The sequence below is a fragment of the Diplotaxodon limnothrissa genome, linkage group LG22, assembly GCF_057381915.1.
Source record: "Diplotaxodon limnothrissa isolate DT_005_m linkage group LG22, D_limnothrissa_male_GT1.1, whole genome shotgun sequence".
Lineage (NCBI taxonomy): Eukaryota > Metazoa > Chordata > Actinopteri > Cichliformes > Cichlidae > Diplotaxodon > Diplotaxodon limnothrissa.
Window position 1 is genome coordinate 8,431,354 of NC_140616.1, and position 16,568 is coordinate 8,447,921.

The 16,568-nt window shown below is 38.9% G+C and overlaps 1 protein-coding gene across 1 annotated transcript in view; it reads left to right on the top strand.

Moving 5' to 3' along the window:
* The window catches only part of nudcd1 (NudC domain containing 1), a 52,113-nt gene that overhangs the window by 3,203 nt on the left and 32,342 nt on the right, over positions 1-16,568 (top strand). Inside the window, exons 3-5 of the mRNA XM_085346359.1 lie at positions 1,479-1,664; positions 4,883-5,066; positions 7,292-7,480. Of these exons, the coding sequence (XP_085202485.1) occupies positions 1,479-1,664; positions 4,883-5,066; positions 7,292-7,480 (559 nt within the window). The remainder of the gene's footprint in view (positions 1-1,478; positions 1,665-4,882; positions 5,067-7,291; positions 7,481-16,568) is intronic.

The window sequence follows — 16,568 nt, forward strand, 5'->3', positions numbered from 1 at the left end:
TATGTTAAATTATATAACATTATTTCTAACCTCTTTTTATTCTTGGTCAAGATGCAAAATAATAAATGTCAGAATAAACGTGGCTCTTAGTATTTAGTGTGAACCACAACTTTCTGTGCAGTCTTTTGTCTGTCGTATGAATCACCCGAGCACATAAAGTTTGGATGAGCCCTTGTAGGTCTCCAGTTAATCACAGGAGCGATTATATAATTGACTCAAGGTTCTGATTGGTATTGTTACCCCGTACCAAGATGTTGAGATGAGGAGCAAAATCGTTCTCATGACCTTTTCCACCGAGCCTTCTTTTATGTCTTAGTCATCATTGACCATAATTAGACATAATTGGTGTCTCACTGGAGTTTTTTTCTTTGATGATCATCACACTGTAATCCTGCGAGACAGTGTTTCTGGTTTTCAGTGGCACCATTAAATGAAATTTATGGAAAAGTGTTGCTCAAATTCTAATTACAGTGATCACATGATAATTATCATCCTTCAGCCTTTTGTGCTCGGTTGCTCGGCACATTGCACATAGACGTTTCACACTCCGTTTCAGGGCATTAACGGCACGGATGCTGGAGAAAGTGATACCAAAGGTGTAGCGATATAATGTGCCGTGCCACGCTCCATGGCAACAACGGGGTAGCTTCTCAGTCCTTTTGAAAAACTCTGTCTTCACGCAATTTGTGATGCTCATGTGGTGGCATATCTATCTATTACTAATAAGGCTTTCAGATTGTTGAATCACATGAGTGGCCACATGACAGCTGCTAACTGTATCTGTCCCTGATGGGTACATGTTTTCTCTTACTCATTGTACCATTCTTTAGATTATAAGACTTTAGACAGTAAGAAATTAATGCAAAATCATTTGGACTTTATGTCTTCGACCCAGATGCTTATTGTAAAACTCTTATGGGATGGAAGCAGCAACCTTTTTCATCTTCTGGAGTTGAGCCGCCTATTCAATGTCTTGAGTCTTTGTGATTCATGACTGGACTTCTTATTGTTTGATTGGATGTTAGCTGTAAGAGTGCATGCATCACATATTTCCCAGTATCCTACAATATTTTCTAATGCTAAACTGAAGTGGTGACAAAATCAGTTTTGCCATGTTGTTCTCCATCTAGAGCACTGAAATGAGCTTACTTGATATCCGGTCTTTATTCCATTCATCCATCCCTCCTCCCCTTAACAGTCAAGCAGTACAGTAATTGGTGTTAACATATTATAAATGTATTTTTTTAGTGTTAACTGGACAGAACATGCACTTTGAGATATTAAAATAGGCATTTTTCTGTTGTTTCTGAAATTTGATGCACTGACTTAATCAAGTAATCAAATACACAATGACTTTGTTTCATTCTCATACACCAGCACACTGAGATTTCCTCTGCAGATAGGAATGAATCTAAATGGCCTAATCTTTTTTTATGAATGCAGTACTGGCTTACGGGTCTGTTGTGTTCTGAATTCAGGACACCGCCCTGGGGAAGCCGAGAGAGGTCTACCGTGTAGACGTCGAGTCCAGCCAGTGTGAGGATCGTCTTTGCGCCTCCCTCAGCCTGACCTCGGCGACCTGGGCAGCTCTGTCGGATGGTAGCGGTCGACTGTACCTCCTCCGCACAGGCAAGAGGGGAGACAGCTCCCATATGAAGTGGGAAGTAAGTATGGACGTGGTGTTTACTGCTGTAAGTGACGCACAGACGTGTTTGAAATATTTTTTGCCGCTGAAGTGAAGGTAAAAAGACACAAACCTGAATTCCCTCTGTGTACTATTGTAATACCGGTGCTGCTTTTTCTTCTGCTTTCTTGGCTTAGCACAATTAATTATTAGCATTTGCAACTGACAGTTGTTAAGTCAGTTAGTCACTAGCTCATTGGCGTGTTCACAGCTGTCATAAATTAGGTCACAACTGGGCAAAATTGGAGGTGTTTTGAATGTCCAAATGTCTCTGATGATGTAATTTTGAGTCACTAAATATCTTTGTCAGTACTGCACAAGAGAAGCTGGGTTAGTAGTCAGTCAAAAGATAATTAGACATTAATTATTGGGCATAACTTGACCTGTTCATGGGCTCTAATGTACCTGTGGTCCTAGTGAGACACTTCTGCTGGTGACGGTAATAAACTATATATGAGAAATGGACGTAGCTTCTTGGTCTAAAAGGAAAGCCAACTTGGTCAGCAGATGGTGGCCTTTCAAAAAGGATTGCAATTAAATAAAGTATTAGTTGAAATACTGCTTGATTAAATGTGTTATTCTTAGCTTTGTCAGAATAAACTGGAATACAGTATACCCAAGCAACCGAAGGAAAGAAACCCTAATTTGGTAAGCTTAGCCATCCTTCGCAAACTAATCTGACACTGTGTATGTTTGCAACATTATGGTGACTCTTAAATACTGATTTGAGGACTGTGATTAATAGTTTCATGCACTATGAAACTATATGTTTGCAAGAGTGGACTTCAGTGGGAAGCGAAAGGATTTGGGTGAAAATCAGAGCGAGATGGGCAAGTCGGAGAGTATTCAGACATGGTCACACTTTGTAAGGCTCCATCTTTTCACTCGATTTGTTCATAATAGAAATGTCTTTTTTTGTGAGCATGGCAGATGGTGCTCTAAAAATTTCACATTCAGTAAGTAGTAACTCAAAGGCCAAAAAGGACAGCCTTGGGCTCCATGACGAACAGACACCTGGGATAATATTTAAATGAAAAAAATCCTCCTTTGGCCAGAGTGACATTTGAAAAACCAAGTCAAAACTGTAACAGTACATAACAGCTTTATAATGGTGGATCAGCTACACTGATGTTATTGAACCGCTTTGAAAAATTCTGCATCCATTGTGAACATACTCTGTTATCTCTTTATGGGCTCTACATCCAGGACCACTGAAAAATACAGGTAGATGTACTTTGAGAGCAGATTTTAAAGGGTCAGTACTCTTTAAAGTTAAAATATTTACATTTATCACATTTCATTAAACTGAATATCCAAGTTAAGAAGTTTATTAATAAGATAATAGCCAATAATTGTATTTTTTTGATTATGGAATGTCTAATTATTCCCCAGAGGATATTGTCGGAGCAATTCAAGCGTTCTGTGTTTAAAAAGCTTGGTCGGGCCTTGGAAATTGAAATTGTAGTTGTAAGGAAGCAAGTCTTTGTGCGCTTTATGCTGAATTCAGTGGGGAATGGTTACAAATGAGAGTTCCCTCTCTGAACAGGGACACTTGATGCATTTGTGAAGGCAAAGTTCAAGACTGGAATTTATAATGAAGATTTAAACCCTCGAGTTACCGACGTCCAGAGTTCTATTTTTAAGATTCAGCACTTAGGGACACCAGCCAAAGCACGCTGCATCTCTCAGTCTATGTTAGTGTGTGTGTGTTTCATGTGTACAATAATAAAGTGTCTCATAAGCCAGATATTTATGCATTCAATTTGGGCTTCTTGGGATCGCATCATCTTCTTCAACCAGACAGCTGAAGACCCTGATTTAGAAATACTAGCTTGAATTAGCATTTTATTGGAAGAATAAAGAGAAATGTCTCAGTTTTCGAGTGCAGAGTAGACCATTTAAAGCCATTTAGCAACACTTGATGCTCCATTAAAACATCTCACAGCTATATTCATGTGCCTATAGCTACTAATATGTATAACTATTTACGTTTTATCATTTCTTCCATTTTAAAAGATAATGCAAGGATAAATCTCTGCTTGGTCAATTCATTCAAAAGCTATTCTAGTCTTATTTTTAGTAGACAATACAGCTCTGCTTAGACTGTGTCACATTTCCAGCTGCATTTTAACTTGTTTCAAATGATTAACAAGAATTGCGAAGAAGATTTAAATGTACATGGCAAATATTCAGACTGTCTGGGACAGCAATTGATTATATAAAGCAGAGGTAACAGAGGCTTGAGCTGAATAACGAAATAAATCTCAATGAAAGCAGGGTGGCAGATTAAATAGTTTGTTCACTTGTAGCTGCACGACTGATTTCTTTAACTTGCAGTCCAGTGGTTGCTGGCTGTCACTAGATGAAATTGGTTGTAAAGACCTCTACAACTCCAAATGTCATTGGGATTGCTTTGATTGCTAACAGACTGCTTTGATCGCCTGTGGTTCGAAGGTGATTTGATGTTTTGACAAACAACTCAGTATCTTCCATTAAATTATGGGCGACTGTGGCAGTCTACTAGCAATCAGAGCTATCATGAGAAGGTTTTTGGTGCAGCACCCTATAATCTCTTAGCCACCAATTTCACATAATGACTGCCAGCAACCACTCGCCAATCATCTGGGATTGGTGGTCTTGAAGATTGTGTGACTGACTAAAGACTAACCTTGAACAATGATCACAAACTTTAGATCATCTGTGCTGCCGTTCGTATGGTATACTTACAAGGCAGTGTAGGAGCTTCAAATTGATGCCATAGGTGTGTTTACTAAAAATCCACGACAAGTTTGAATTTCAATTACCTAGATCTCAAAGTCAAGGTCAGAGGTCAAGTTTTCTGAATAAATGCAATAACTTGAGCAGGAAGACCCCTAGGATTTTGGTCCCATAGGTGTATCTACTAAAAACCTTGTATGAGCTTGAATTCCTTTAACTTTGACCTCAAGCTCATAGGTCGGAGTTAAAGTTACCTGAAATTCTTGTGAATACGATAACTTGAGAACAACTTGATGTAGGATTTTGAGGCTTTGTGTTGGTAGCACTACAGATCATTTACTTTAAATCACTCGTTTTATCTTAGCATATCTGTACATGAGGATCTTTACATTTGCAAAATTCTGGTGACAGTTTTTTCTCCCATACTGGCAGCAGTACCCTGTTAGATTCCTAAAAATCATCTTGTTACTGTGCCTGCAGCCACTGTTCAATGAAGACCTGGGGGAACCTTTCACCATCCTCCACAGCGTCTCACACGTCCAGGCTGGCGTTCACAGCATGGAGGTTCTGCTGCTCCGTGTCCAGAAAGACCCGGAGGAAACCAAAGGAAGTGGATACTCAGTGTCTCTCGAGTGGATCACAGTCGCCAACACTGCAGGACAAGGTGGGTGGTGCGATGATTGACTGAGTATGATAATCGAGCATGAAGTAAGATAAGACCAGTGTGTCATAAATGATTAGTATATCAGTTTCAAGCCTGTGATTTAATTTTAATTTCCTTGCCTCCTTTTTTTCTGTTAACAGTGTTTCAGTAGAAAACTGAAACCCTTCTTAATTAAACCGTAATAGCGTATTAGTCATGTTCTTCCTTTAATGGACTTTAAATATTATGTCCCAGATGAGATTAGTGCACTCTGAAGCAAACATTGGCAAGAAAGATTTTCATTAAAGTCCTCGGTGCTTGCCGAGAAAGAATACCACCGTGACTGATGAGTCAAATATTGTGTAGAAAAAAAACGACAGCCTTTCGAGAGTCCCTTCTTCATTTTGTTGGATTTAAAGATGCATCCCTTTGATATTTGCTTAATATTTTACTAATGCTAATCAAGGCTATTTGGTCTGGGCTAGGAACATGGCCAAATGGGGACTTGGAGTGGCACCAGCCCCTCAAACATATGACTGGTGGCCACCTTTTGTGAAGTGTCACTTTTCATGTAATAAAACAGTCGTTCCCAAAGTGAAGAGTGTTGCTGTCCACTTAAAACCAGAAAATCCCACGGTGCCCACCCAAGCTTAACTCTTCCCTCTAATCAGTATACAAGAGAAACTGATGGATTTCCGTGAAAATTTTTTTAAAAAACATAAACCCCATACACTGTTGGCTATTAAATTGCTAATGCTACCCAGTCATTTGCAAAGTGTTAAGGCCAATGTGTGACTGACCTGCCACCGGGACACAAACATCAATACAAGAGCATTGAGAGTAATATCACAAACTAACCACCTCCTATTACCACTTTTTAATTCATTTTAGATACATAAATACATTTATATAAATATGTAACTTTACGTACTTGTGTGTAGTTCCCAGGTGAATTTCTTTTGTTACAGCGGTCCACTTGCAGTACCCTCACGGCCCACCAGGTGGCCACGTCCCACACTTTGGGAATCACTGTAATAAAACATGTGTAAGGGCACAAAATCATATCATCAAACTCATGCCCAGGTTTTTCTGAGCCAAACTTTTAACGCTGTCTTTATGATTTATAAATAAGAGATTATAAAACTGTTTATTGATACCTCATTTTTGATGTTTTAGCATTTCCCCTCTCATCTTAAACTAATTTTAGGCTAAAATATAATAGTGCTAAATGCATAGTTTAAAACATTGCTTATTTTGTAGAAATGTAAAAGATTCATGAATTAAAATCAAGAGGTAATACTGATAAAGCCTTCTCACTATGACAGTTACTTTATTAACATATATATGCATATATTAATAAAAATGCCACCAGATGTAAATATTAAAATACTAAAGTGAGTATATGTTTTTCATTTATTACTTATTCATGATTTCTTCACTGAGTGATAATCTGTGCTGCTCACATTCACAAACCCAAGCCTGGAAGCTGCCCAGTAGAATCACTGGAGCAGTAGAAGGGTCTTACTGAAGGGCAGCGTGGCGGATGATGTTAATGTAGAATAGCCAGGAGCTGCTTTTTCACTTTTCACACAGATTTATTTTTCCTGTTGGCTTAGCAAATGGTCTGCCTTCTTGTCACAAGGTCTCCTTTTTATATTCTGCAGATAAACAGCTGCAGGTTCCAGCTTTTTGAATCTGAAGCTCAGTCAGTTGTCCATGAAAGAGAGATTTCAATTTAGTCATTCAAACTGGTAATTTTGAGATGATATAGAATAAACGCTACATTTGAAATGAACTTTTAACTTAAAAAATATAAGTATAAACTTACAGACTGATCATAAAGCTTACACTTAAAAGTTTCAACACATCCTTGTATCCTCGCACCAAGATGCAGTTACTGAGTAAATGGGGAAAAAAATGCATTATCCTTAAGATGACATCATTATCCATTAAAACAAATCACCAATAGGGAAAGGAACCATGATACAGTTGCTTTGCTTGACTATCAGGTTGCAGGCACATTCTTTATCTTTTGAAAAGCTAATACCTTGCACAAAATACCTACAGAAGTAAACAATCCCCTCTAATATAAGTGGCTTGAGCACGCTCTGTAATGACTGCTGGGAGTTCTGTACATGCAGTGCTTCTTGACATGAGATGTTTTTCTACTCCTCCTGGTCTCCGTCTGAGTTTAGAAAAGATTACTTTACACAGGGATCACTGTGTCCTTTGATTTCCACACGCAGGTCAGGAGAAAAAGTATGAGGTGAAGAAGAGGAGGGTCCTCAGGGGGAAGTCGGTGCCTCACTATGCAGCGTTGGAGCCCAAAGGGAAGGGACTGATGCTGGCATCAGAGAAGCCATTCGTTTTTACACATGTGGATGGTAGACCTGTGGAACAGCCTGAGCCAGAGCCCATGGAGGTGGAGAAGACAGGTGGGTAAAAGGTGCCGCTGGGAAGTCTGCCAGCGAGCAGCTTGAGTAATGTTACTCAGCGCCTGCTGTTATAACATTAAATGCACAAGTAGTAACCTTTGTTTCAGGCTCTAAGGGTGCTTATTTAACCCCTGTAATGTCCTCGGGATTTCCATACACCTGTTGCCCTACATCCTGGCAAAAATGACCCCAGGACAACACAAGGGTTATTAAAATAAAGTAAAGTAGCTTTGACTGTCATTTCAACAATATCATAGCAATAATCATCTTTGTTGCAAGTATGTGTACACAAGGAATTAGGCCCTTTTTTCTCCATTGTTTTCAATGTACTTAACACAACAGACTAATAAATATGGATGGATACCACAAAAACAGTATATACATGGGAGCTTCACAGTTGTACATGTATGCACAACAAAGACTATATACAGCAGCTTTAGTTTAGCAGCAGGTATACTGGATGTTTTAGTAAAGGCAATATATGAGTGATATAAGTGTTCATCAGAGCGACGGCCTGTGGAAAAAGAATCCAATCGAGGTTTATTATATAGGTAACATACAGATAATACAGTACATCTTGAAATTAAAAAACATTCCTCCAGGAGCACACGATGCGATATATAAGGCAATATATAATTAAAATATAATACAGAGTACAAATACTTAGTGGAGTCTATGTGTGTGTGTGTGTGTCTGTGCAGTTTTGTTGCCAGTCCCTTTCCTGAGTATTGAGCTGTCTGATGACTTGAGGGAACAAACCGTTACACAGTCTGGCAGTGAGGGCCTGAATATTTTGGTACCTCTTGCCACATAGCAGGAGGGTAAAAGTTTGTGTGAGGGGTACGTGGGGTCATCCACAATGCTGGTGGGTTTTTCAAATGCAGTTTGTGTGGAAAAATAAACGTGTGTGATGAAGGGAAGAGAGCCTCGGATGATCTTCTCAGCTGTTCTCACTGTGCACTGCAGGGTGCTTTGAGATCTGTTACTGTGCAGTTTCCATACTAGTGATGCAGCTGCTCAGGAACCTCTCGACAGGCCTGGGGGCGCAGGAGATGGACTTTGCTCAGCCTTTGCAGGAGAGACGCTCTTGGTCCTTCTTGGCTATTAAGCTGGTGTTTTTGACAGGTGAACACTGTGGAATTTTGTGGCCTTTACAATATTTCCAGCAGAGAGTGGATACCCCTGATCTTCTAAAGTCAACAATCGTCTCTTCTGTTTTGTTCAGCAGTCCGTTCGCTGTCGTACCTCGTCTCTGTACACTGATTCGTCATTATTGTCGATAAGACTCACCACGGCCTGAGAGCTGATCAGAATGGACTTACATTTGCAGCCAGCTTAATTGGCCATTCAAAGAAGTGTAATTCAATACTGCAGTAGTTGGCTCCTGCCGTATTGGCTTCATTTCATATTCATCTTTTTTATTCCTCAGAGGTTTCTGCTTTAGACTGCATTCTTATAGCTATGTGTATCTAATAAAGCTAAGTGTAATGCTCCTTTTTAGTTTTTTAGTGTTTGCATTTGAGCTGTCAGAATGAGAAAAATACAAACTTTATCTCATGAAGTTAACTTTCCAAAATAAATCCTAATTAATAAAAACAAGTTCATCTTCTTCAAGGAGTGTTGAGATGCAAGAAACCCAAATCAGCAGTAATAGTACATAACTGTTGAGCTGTTGTTTAATATACAATGCTTTAGAAGTGCATGTAATTTTAACTCTTGGCAAGGAACAGAAGTCCTGTTTCATTTTTTTTCTGTCCTTACCACAGTGCCGCCGCTCATTTCTGACCCTGCTGATCTCTGTCAACAGAATTTGTGCAGAGTGCAGACCTAATATAGGAAAAGTCACGTTGTCCTCATCAGAATCTTTGACTCGGTGCTGCTCAGGCTTGAGACTGTGAGAAAACACTTAAAAATAATGTGACACGGCTTGTCATTTATCCTATTTATAGTGATGTATTTTTATTATGATTATTTTTTGTCTCAAAAATTCTGTCTGAAACTGACCTGAAAGTCAAGCTGTCTGCGAATCTGTTAAAACGGTGACAGAAAGTGAAATAAAAGATCCGAGTGGCATTCCCGCCTTCCACCATGAGACGTGCGACTGCCACCCCTCCCACCTTTTCTGTAATTGGACTGTTTCTGGTTAAGATTCATTACGCGGTTGCTTTTGCTTGTCACGTCGACTTCTTTCGCTCATTACCTTTCCGAGCTGCTGGTTGAATGCGCACACCGACTCGTTCACTTGTCGCCATAGAAACATCTGAGCGGGCGGCAGAATATTCCCAATCAGACTGAGGTCTCTGTCAGGTCAGGTGATCTGTGTCTGTGTACACAGATGTGTTTCCAGGCCATTTATTCCTGTTGCACAGGACCTGTGAGACGCCTTCAGCATATTCTCTCAGTCTCGCTGACGAGCTTTGACTAAAATGTTCAGTTAATTCAGCAGTGAGAGGGATTTTTTTTCTTCCCTTTTTTGGATGACTTGCTGTAGGCCTGCAGCATACTAGTCATGAATAATTTTATTAGATAGTTAAGTAATGGAATGACTTAATTAATAATGCCGAAAATAAACCCTGTCTGCACACTGCTCCACAGTTAGAGACTCTTTAACTCTGACTCAGGGGCTGCATGTTCTCACATTTTAGACAGTGGGAAAAAAGTTATTTGGTATACAGAATCCACTCACTTTTAAATTATTATAAAAATTACCTGTTTGTTATTTCTAATTTAATTTTATTTTTAATCCTGGTTACTAAAGTAACATTGGAGTCGTGATTTTTGCCTCATATCAGTGCTCAATTCAGCTCAAACTGGTTTCTTGACAATGAATTTGATGTACTCGAATAGCGTCCACAGTCACCAGATCTCAATCCAGTACAAGCACCTTTGAGATGTGATGGAACATGAGGATCACATCATGGATGCGCAGCCAGATCTGAAGTAACTTTATGACGCTATCATGTCAGTGTGGCTCCAAATCTCTGAGGAATCTTTCCAGTACCTTGTTGAATCTGTGCCATCACAAATTAAAAGAGTTCAGAAGGGAAAACAGGGTCCAAGCCAAGGTGTACCTAATAAAGTGTCCGTGACTGTGGAATTTCTGCATTTTGCATAATGTGGCTTAAATTCAATCATCACTAAAATATTTTCTTTTTCTATATTTCATGTGAGGGAGCCAATTAAGACAAGTTGAGTGGTCAAAGGTGTCATATTGATATTTAAAGTGTTTTGATTGATTCTCGACGTCGGCTCAGGAACATAAAGGCGTAAATTAAACAAGTAAAGATGAAAAGGCAGCGAAATGTTCTTTTAATGTTATTAGAAAAGCTTGAATGGTCATGAAAAGTAGGAACATTTCCTGTATCGGTTTGAAAGCCCTCTAACATTTGCTGGAATGTCGTGGAAAACTCGGGCTGGTTTCAAGAAGAACAGTAGGCTACGTAAACGTATCTGTGTCTTTAGAAAGACAGAGGACAACGGTCGTACAGGTGAGAAATGGGGAGAGAGACAAAGACAGGTTCAAGGAGAGCAGTGAGATTATTGAATATGTAACGTCTGATGTCACACAGGCTGATATGGAGGTGAGCCTGGACTTTACGATGATGGATAAAGTCAGCCTAACATTTGATCCCTTCAACATGACATCATACAGAGTCAAGAATAGAGAAAACTTTGAAACTAAGTATTTACAGCGGTTTGAAGCTTTTGGTTGACAGGGCTTATTTGTGCACATTATTTGAAATTTTGACCATCTTTTGTATGAGAATCCATCATATATAGACAGAAAATAAGGAAGCTCATAATAGATCCACTTTACAGCAAAAAAACATTGAACTAAACATTCGTATCCATCTTGGCCCTTTTCTTGTTTTTAAACTCTGTTATACTCACAACCTCTAAACAAGCAGACAAACAGCTACCTTCTCCTTCAAAAGATATATTAAAAAAACCCACAACATGACCCAGAGAGGGCAAAGTGCATGTTGATGGTGCCGAAGCAGAGTAATGGCAGCTTTTCAGGCAATCCTTTTATCAGCACTCTTACTTTCTCCTTTCGAAGAAAAGGTAATGGATTAGATGTCAAGAGAGGAGACATATTCAAAGAGGCTTGTAAGTGACGAGAGAGGGAGCAGAAAAGATAGAAGTGACTTGGTGCTGTGTTAAGGAGACGAGATGTGGGTATAGAAAAAGTATATAGATGACAGAGAATATGTCCAAACAAGTGGGTGGAAATGATTATTCCGATACAAGGACACCAAAAACCTTGAGTTCAGTCATTTATAGTGATGCATAGGCGTACAAAACTGGATTATTTTAAACTTCAGCTAACTGAGTTCCAACACAGATAAACAAAAAAGATCAACACTGAGCAAAGAAGATTGGGAAAATGAAATGGAAGATTTGGCAACCCTCCTCCTGCCTTGTTAGTTTCTTTGTTGACAACAAAAGGTGATAATGAACAACTCTTAGTTTCTCACATCTACGCCAAATATGGAGCAGGTCTGTTGGTTTGATGCTGCATAGTTGGAACAATTTAATTGCTCAGGCTTTGGCAATAATCAGCGTATGTTGTTTATGATGGCTGTTATAGATGAAAAGGTTGGTACAGAGATGTTTGCGCATCAATTACATGATTTCGCTCATGCTAATCTTGCTTTTTTGGTTCATTTAAACATGTTTATTGTTATTTGGTAGTTCTAAGAGTTGCTTACAGGAAAGAATATTTTAATTTAATTGTTATGATAATAAAACACTTACACCTCATGTTTTAGAAACTGCAGCTTGAGAAAAATCATGCGGTTCTAATCGTAATTAAATTAAGGACAAAGTGGGGTTAAAGGGAATAGGCAAGGCAAGGCAAGGCAAGTTTATTTGTATAGCACAATTCAACAACAAGGTGATTCAAAGTGCTTTACAGAGACATTAGAAACAAGAACAAATAAAAAGCATGATTTAAAATTGAATAAAACAAGCAAATAAACTAACTAACTAATTAACAAACAAACAAACAAACAAACAACAGTATATAAAATCAAAACAGATAAAATCAGAACAGTAGATAAAATCAGTAGTTAAATGTAAGTTTTGAAATTTAAGCTTAAAGTGTGGATTTGGTGCTTTATTCAAATGCAGCTGAGAACAGGTGAGTCTTCAACCTGGATTTAAATAAACTGAGTGTTTCAGCTGATCTGAGGCTTTCTGGGAGTTTGTTCCAGATATAAGGAGCATAAAAGCTGAATGCAGCTTCTCCGTGTCTGGTTCTGACTCTGGGAACTGATAAAAGACCGGATCCAGATGACCTGAGGGATCTGGATGGTTCATACTGGGTCAGGAGGTCATTGATGTATTTTGGTCCTAAACCATTCAGAGCTTTATAGGCCAGCATCAGAACTTTAAAGTCTATCCTCTGACGGACAGGCAGCCAGTGTAAGGACCTCAGAGCTGGACTGATGTGGTCCACTTTTTTGGTCTTAGTGAGGACTCGAGCAGCAGAGTTCTGAATGAGCTGTAGTTGTCTGACTGATTTTTTAGTCGAAAACCTCACCTTCAAGATCTTCTTCCAGTGCACCTCTGGACTTTTAGATCGCTGCCTGGAAGTCTTGTTCTGTCCCTTTTACATTTATGCCTCTGTGATGCAGACTGGATCTCCTTCAGCTTGTCAAACTAATGATTCTTTAACTTGATTTTCAGTTTTGGAAATTAGGTAAAATGTCTTGGAGGCAAATTTGTTGATATTTTGTGGATCTGATTGAACTCCACCAGCCATTATAGACAGCTCTGCATTGACAGTCTCATTGTGGGGGATAGAGTCACAGTGTACATCACTGTAAATGACTCGCATAACCCTGGACTTAGTTCTCAACTTCAGGCTTAAAAAGCAGGCTTCAAATGAAAACTTCTGGTCGTGGGTGTGTACCCAACCCTCATTATTAGAGATGGTCCCCCACTTGAAATTGTGCTCATTTTGAAGCAAAAGCTATTTTTTATCTTCTGTTTAAGTTTATAAAAGTCTAAAGTTAGAACAGCACCAAGAAAAAAATAAATACAAACACTATACAGGCAAAAGTGTGAGGCTTCAAATTTTTTATTATTAACAGTACTAGGGAAAATATAACAGTATGACATCGTTAAAACTAACTCTCTGAAGCATTTGTTTGTGGTAGCTAGATGTCAGGTGCCAAGGAGTCAGTTTACTGGAAAGGAGAGATGAAAAAATTATGTTCTGCTTCATATATTTTCATTCATTTCTTTGTACTTTAATCTTTACTTTTGTGTAAATATCGGATCATTTAATTTTTTCCAGTCAGTCAAACAGATTAATTACATGGTTGAATGAGGTCCGTAATGAATGAAACTCCCAACAATTCATTTGAAACGTGGCGAGAGACACCAAGTACACTATGCTTGTTTGTAAGCTCAACTCAGAATTATTAAGAGTGTTGTATGTTTTTCAAGTGAAGTCTTTAATATTAAATGTAACTAGCAAGTGTAGCTTCAAATTTAGTGGATTAAAAACTGCATTATTTCTCGCCCACAGCGAGGGGAGATAAAATAGATGCAGGAAAGAAAGTGAAGATAAAATAATAAAATAAAATAATTTGGTTGGAAACAAAATGATCTGCATGAAATGATGAGAGAGATAGAAGAGCACAGATAGAGGACTGTTAGGGATTCAGAAGGGCAGAGCATGAGTAAGGAGGAAGTGAGAGCACCTGTGAAGAGGATGAAGAGTGGAAAGGTGATTGGTGCTGATGAGGTTGGGGGATGTCTAATTGAGAGGGCAGTGGAGCTTTTAACCTGATTGTTATACCATGATTCTATGGGTAAGAAGCTATTGTTATAGGGTGAAATGGAGGCAGATGATGGGCTGTGGTGATCCCTGAAGAAGACAAAGAAGTTAGAAAGACAAGAGCGAGTTTATCAACCTTTTTTTGGGTTGCATTCAAAATCATAGCAAGATAGCAAGGGCGAGATTTACTAAAGGGAACCAATAAGTATGTGTGTGCAGTCCCCAAATAGTGCTGATAGGTGTGAATTACAAAACTTGCATGGTTTTCTAAACTCATGCAGTCAGTTCATTTCAATGTGACATGCTCAGTCTGCTAAGAGCTGTGCAAACCACAGAGTAAGACATGATATTCAGCTGCAGGTGATTACTAATAGGACAGGCGTGGCTTGTTTATTTTAATCAGAAAAGCATAAAAATGTCTTTCATACACGTGCATGTTAAATGTAGGCCTGGCAAAGAGAATCATTATAATGGAAACGACCTTCAGTAGCTGACAGGTGCCGATGTAGGACTGTAAACAGTGCAGCAATATGTGTCTGTAGCATTCTTGTTTTGAGACGACCCCTGAAGGGATACAACAAACTGGAAATGCCTTATTTACAAATGTTTTTTTTCTATATTCTGCGAGTTTTCTAAGCTAGATTTCTATAATTAAAAAAATTGATCTACAAATTTGTGTGTGTGTGTGTGTGTGTGTGTGTGTGTGTGTGTGTGTGTGTGTGTGTGTGTGTGTGTGTGTGTGCAATTAGCAGTACTTTGCTGCTTGTCAATTTGAAATGGTATGAAGTGGTATTATTCCTTAACACTGGTTAAGGATGTTCTCTGCTTATAAAAGTTATGTAAGTAGTAGGAGGAGAGATCAGAGGGAGACTCTCGACCTTGGAAATAGATTCGTTTAAGGATAGGAGGTTAACCTTAACCTCAACCTCATTTGTCAAACCAGAGACAAAACATACATCAAAGTGAAGGAGTCAGGCTTTTGACAATATTTAGCATTTTTCCCTCTGATTTTATTTGACCTGTCGAGGCCGCCTGTACTTTCAGAAATCAAACGTTTTCCTGAGCACGCTGAAAGTATTTTAAAGCATCAAACCTTCTTATATTTCTGAACCAGGACCACTCAGCTGCTCTTAAATGTCCCACCATCCAGGTTCAGTACTAGAGGGCTTTTACTGTTTTAGCTCCTGTGCTCAGTAACTCTAATGCCCATTACCGTCAGGTCAGCTTTGCCTGTCCCATATTTTAAAAAATATTTTTAAGAACCTGCCTTTATAGACTTATATTTCTTTCCTCGTCTTTTGCAGAGCATGTGGTTTCTGTAAAGACTTTTGAGGTGCTGTTTTAAGAAGCGCTCTAAAAAGACCTGCGATAAACAATGATCAGTTTGACTAGAAGCAGTATTTCCTTTAGTTTTCTCACTTTTATTCATATTTTGCCAAACTAATGTGGTGATAGCCACAAAATTAAATTGGATGTGGGTAATTTCTTAGTTTTCTCAGTAAGTGAAATGAGGCGGGCTGTGTGAGTGATCAGGTTGCTGTACTTTGCTGCTTTTTAAATACCTGGCAGCTGCATTACAGAAAAGTGGAAACCTTTCACCTGAGGTAACAGACAAAACAGGATAAAAGCTGCAGCCTGAAAGAAAATATTGCGTAAATCTCCTGTTGGATCAGCAACAGATGAAAAGGAGTCAAAGGGACTTTATTTTAGAAATAAAGTCTTGAAAACACCATTCAAGGACAAGGCTGCAAACAGATTTATGACGGGATTGTTTGTGCCATTTATGATTATGTTCTCAGAAGCCAAAGTCATTTTATCAAGCATCTGTGAACTTTTAGAGGAGAATCTAAAGAACAACATGATGCCTGCTGCTCATCTATTCTCCAACAAGGCTTTTAACAAACATTGCCTCTTTATGACTTACACTTTATTCAGAGTACATCTGTTCTGAGCATTACTGCCGATGCTGGTTACGCTCCCCGTGACGACTCGTGTTATGTTTCATTATAGCATACCACACAGCACAGGCGTCGTCATAGCTGAAGGAAAGGAAAGATTTGATGTGTGCTGAGTCAGAGGCAGCAGAAAGTTGGCTCGTGGGGAATGGTGAGAACAGGCTGGAGCGGAAACGTGGTCGTCATGGTTGTGAAAAAAGCCTTCAAAGAAAGCAGTTCGGTGCCTCAGCTTCCTCATATTACCATAATGTACATTACGCTCTAATTATAATTGACTCCTTTTACTTGTTGCGTAAATACTCTAATTGAAATTGAAAAATAAATCTGGATCTGTATTAAAATA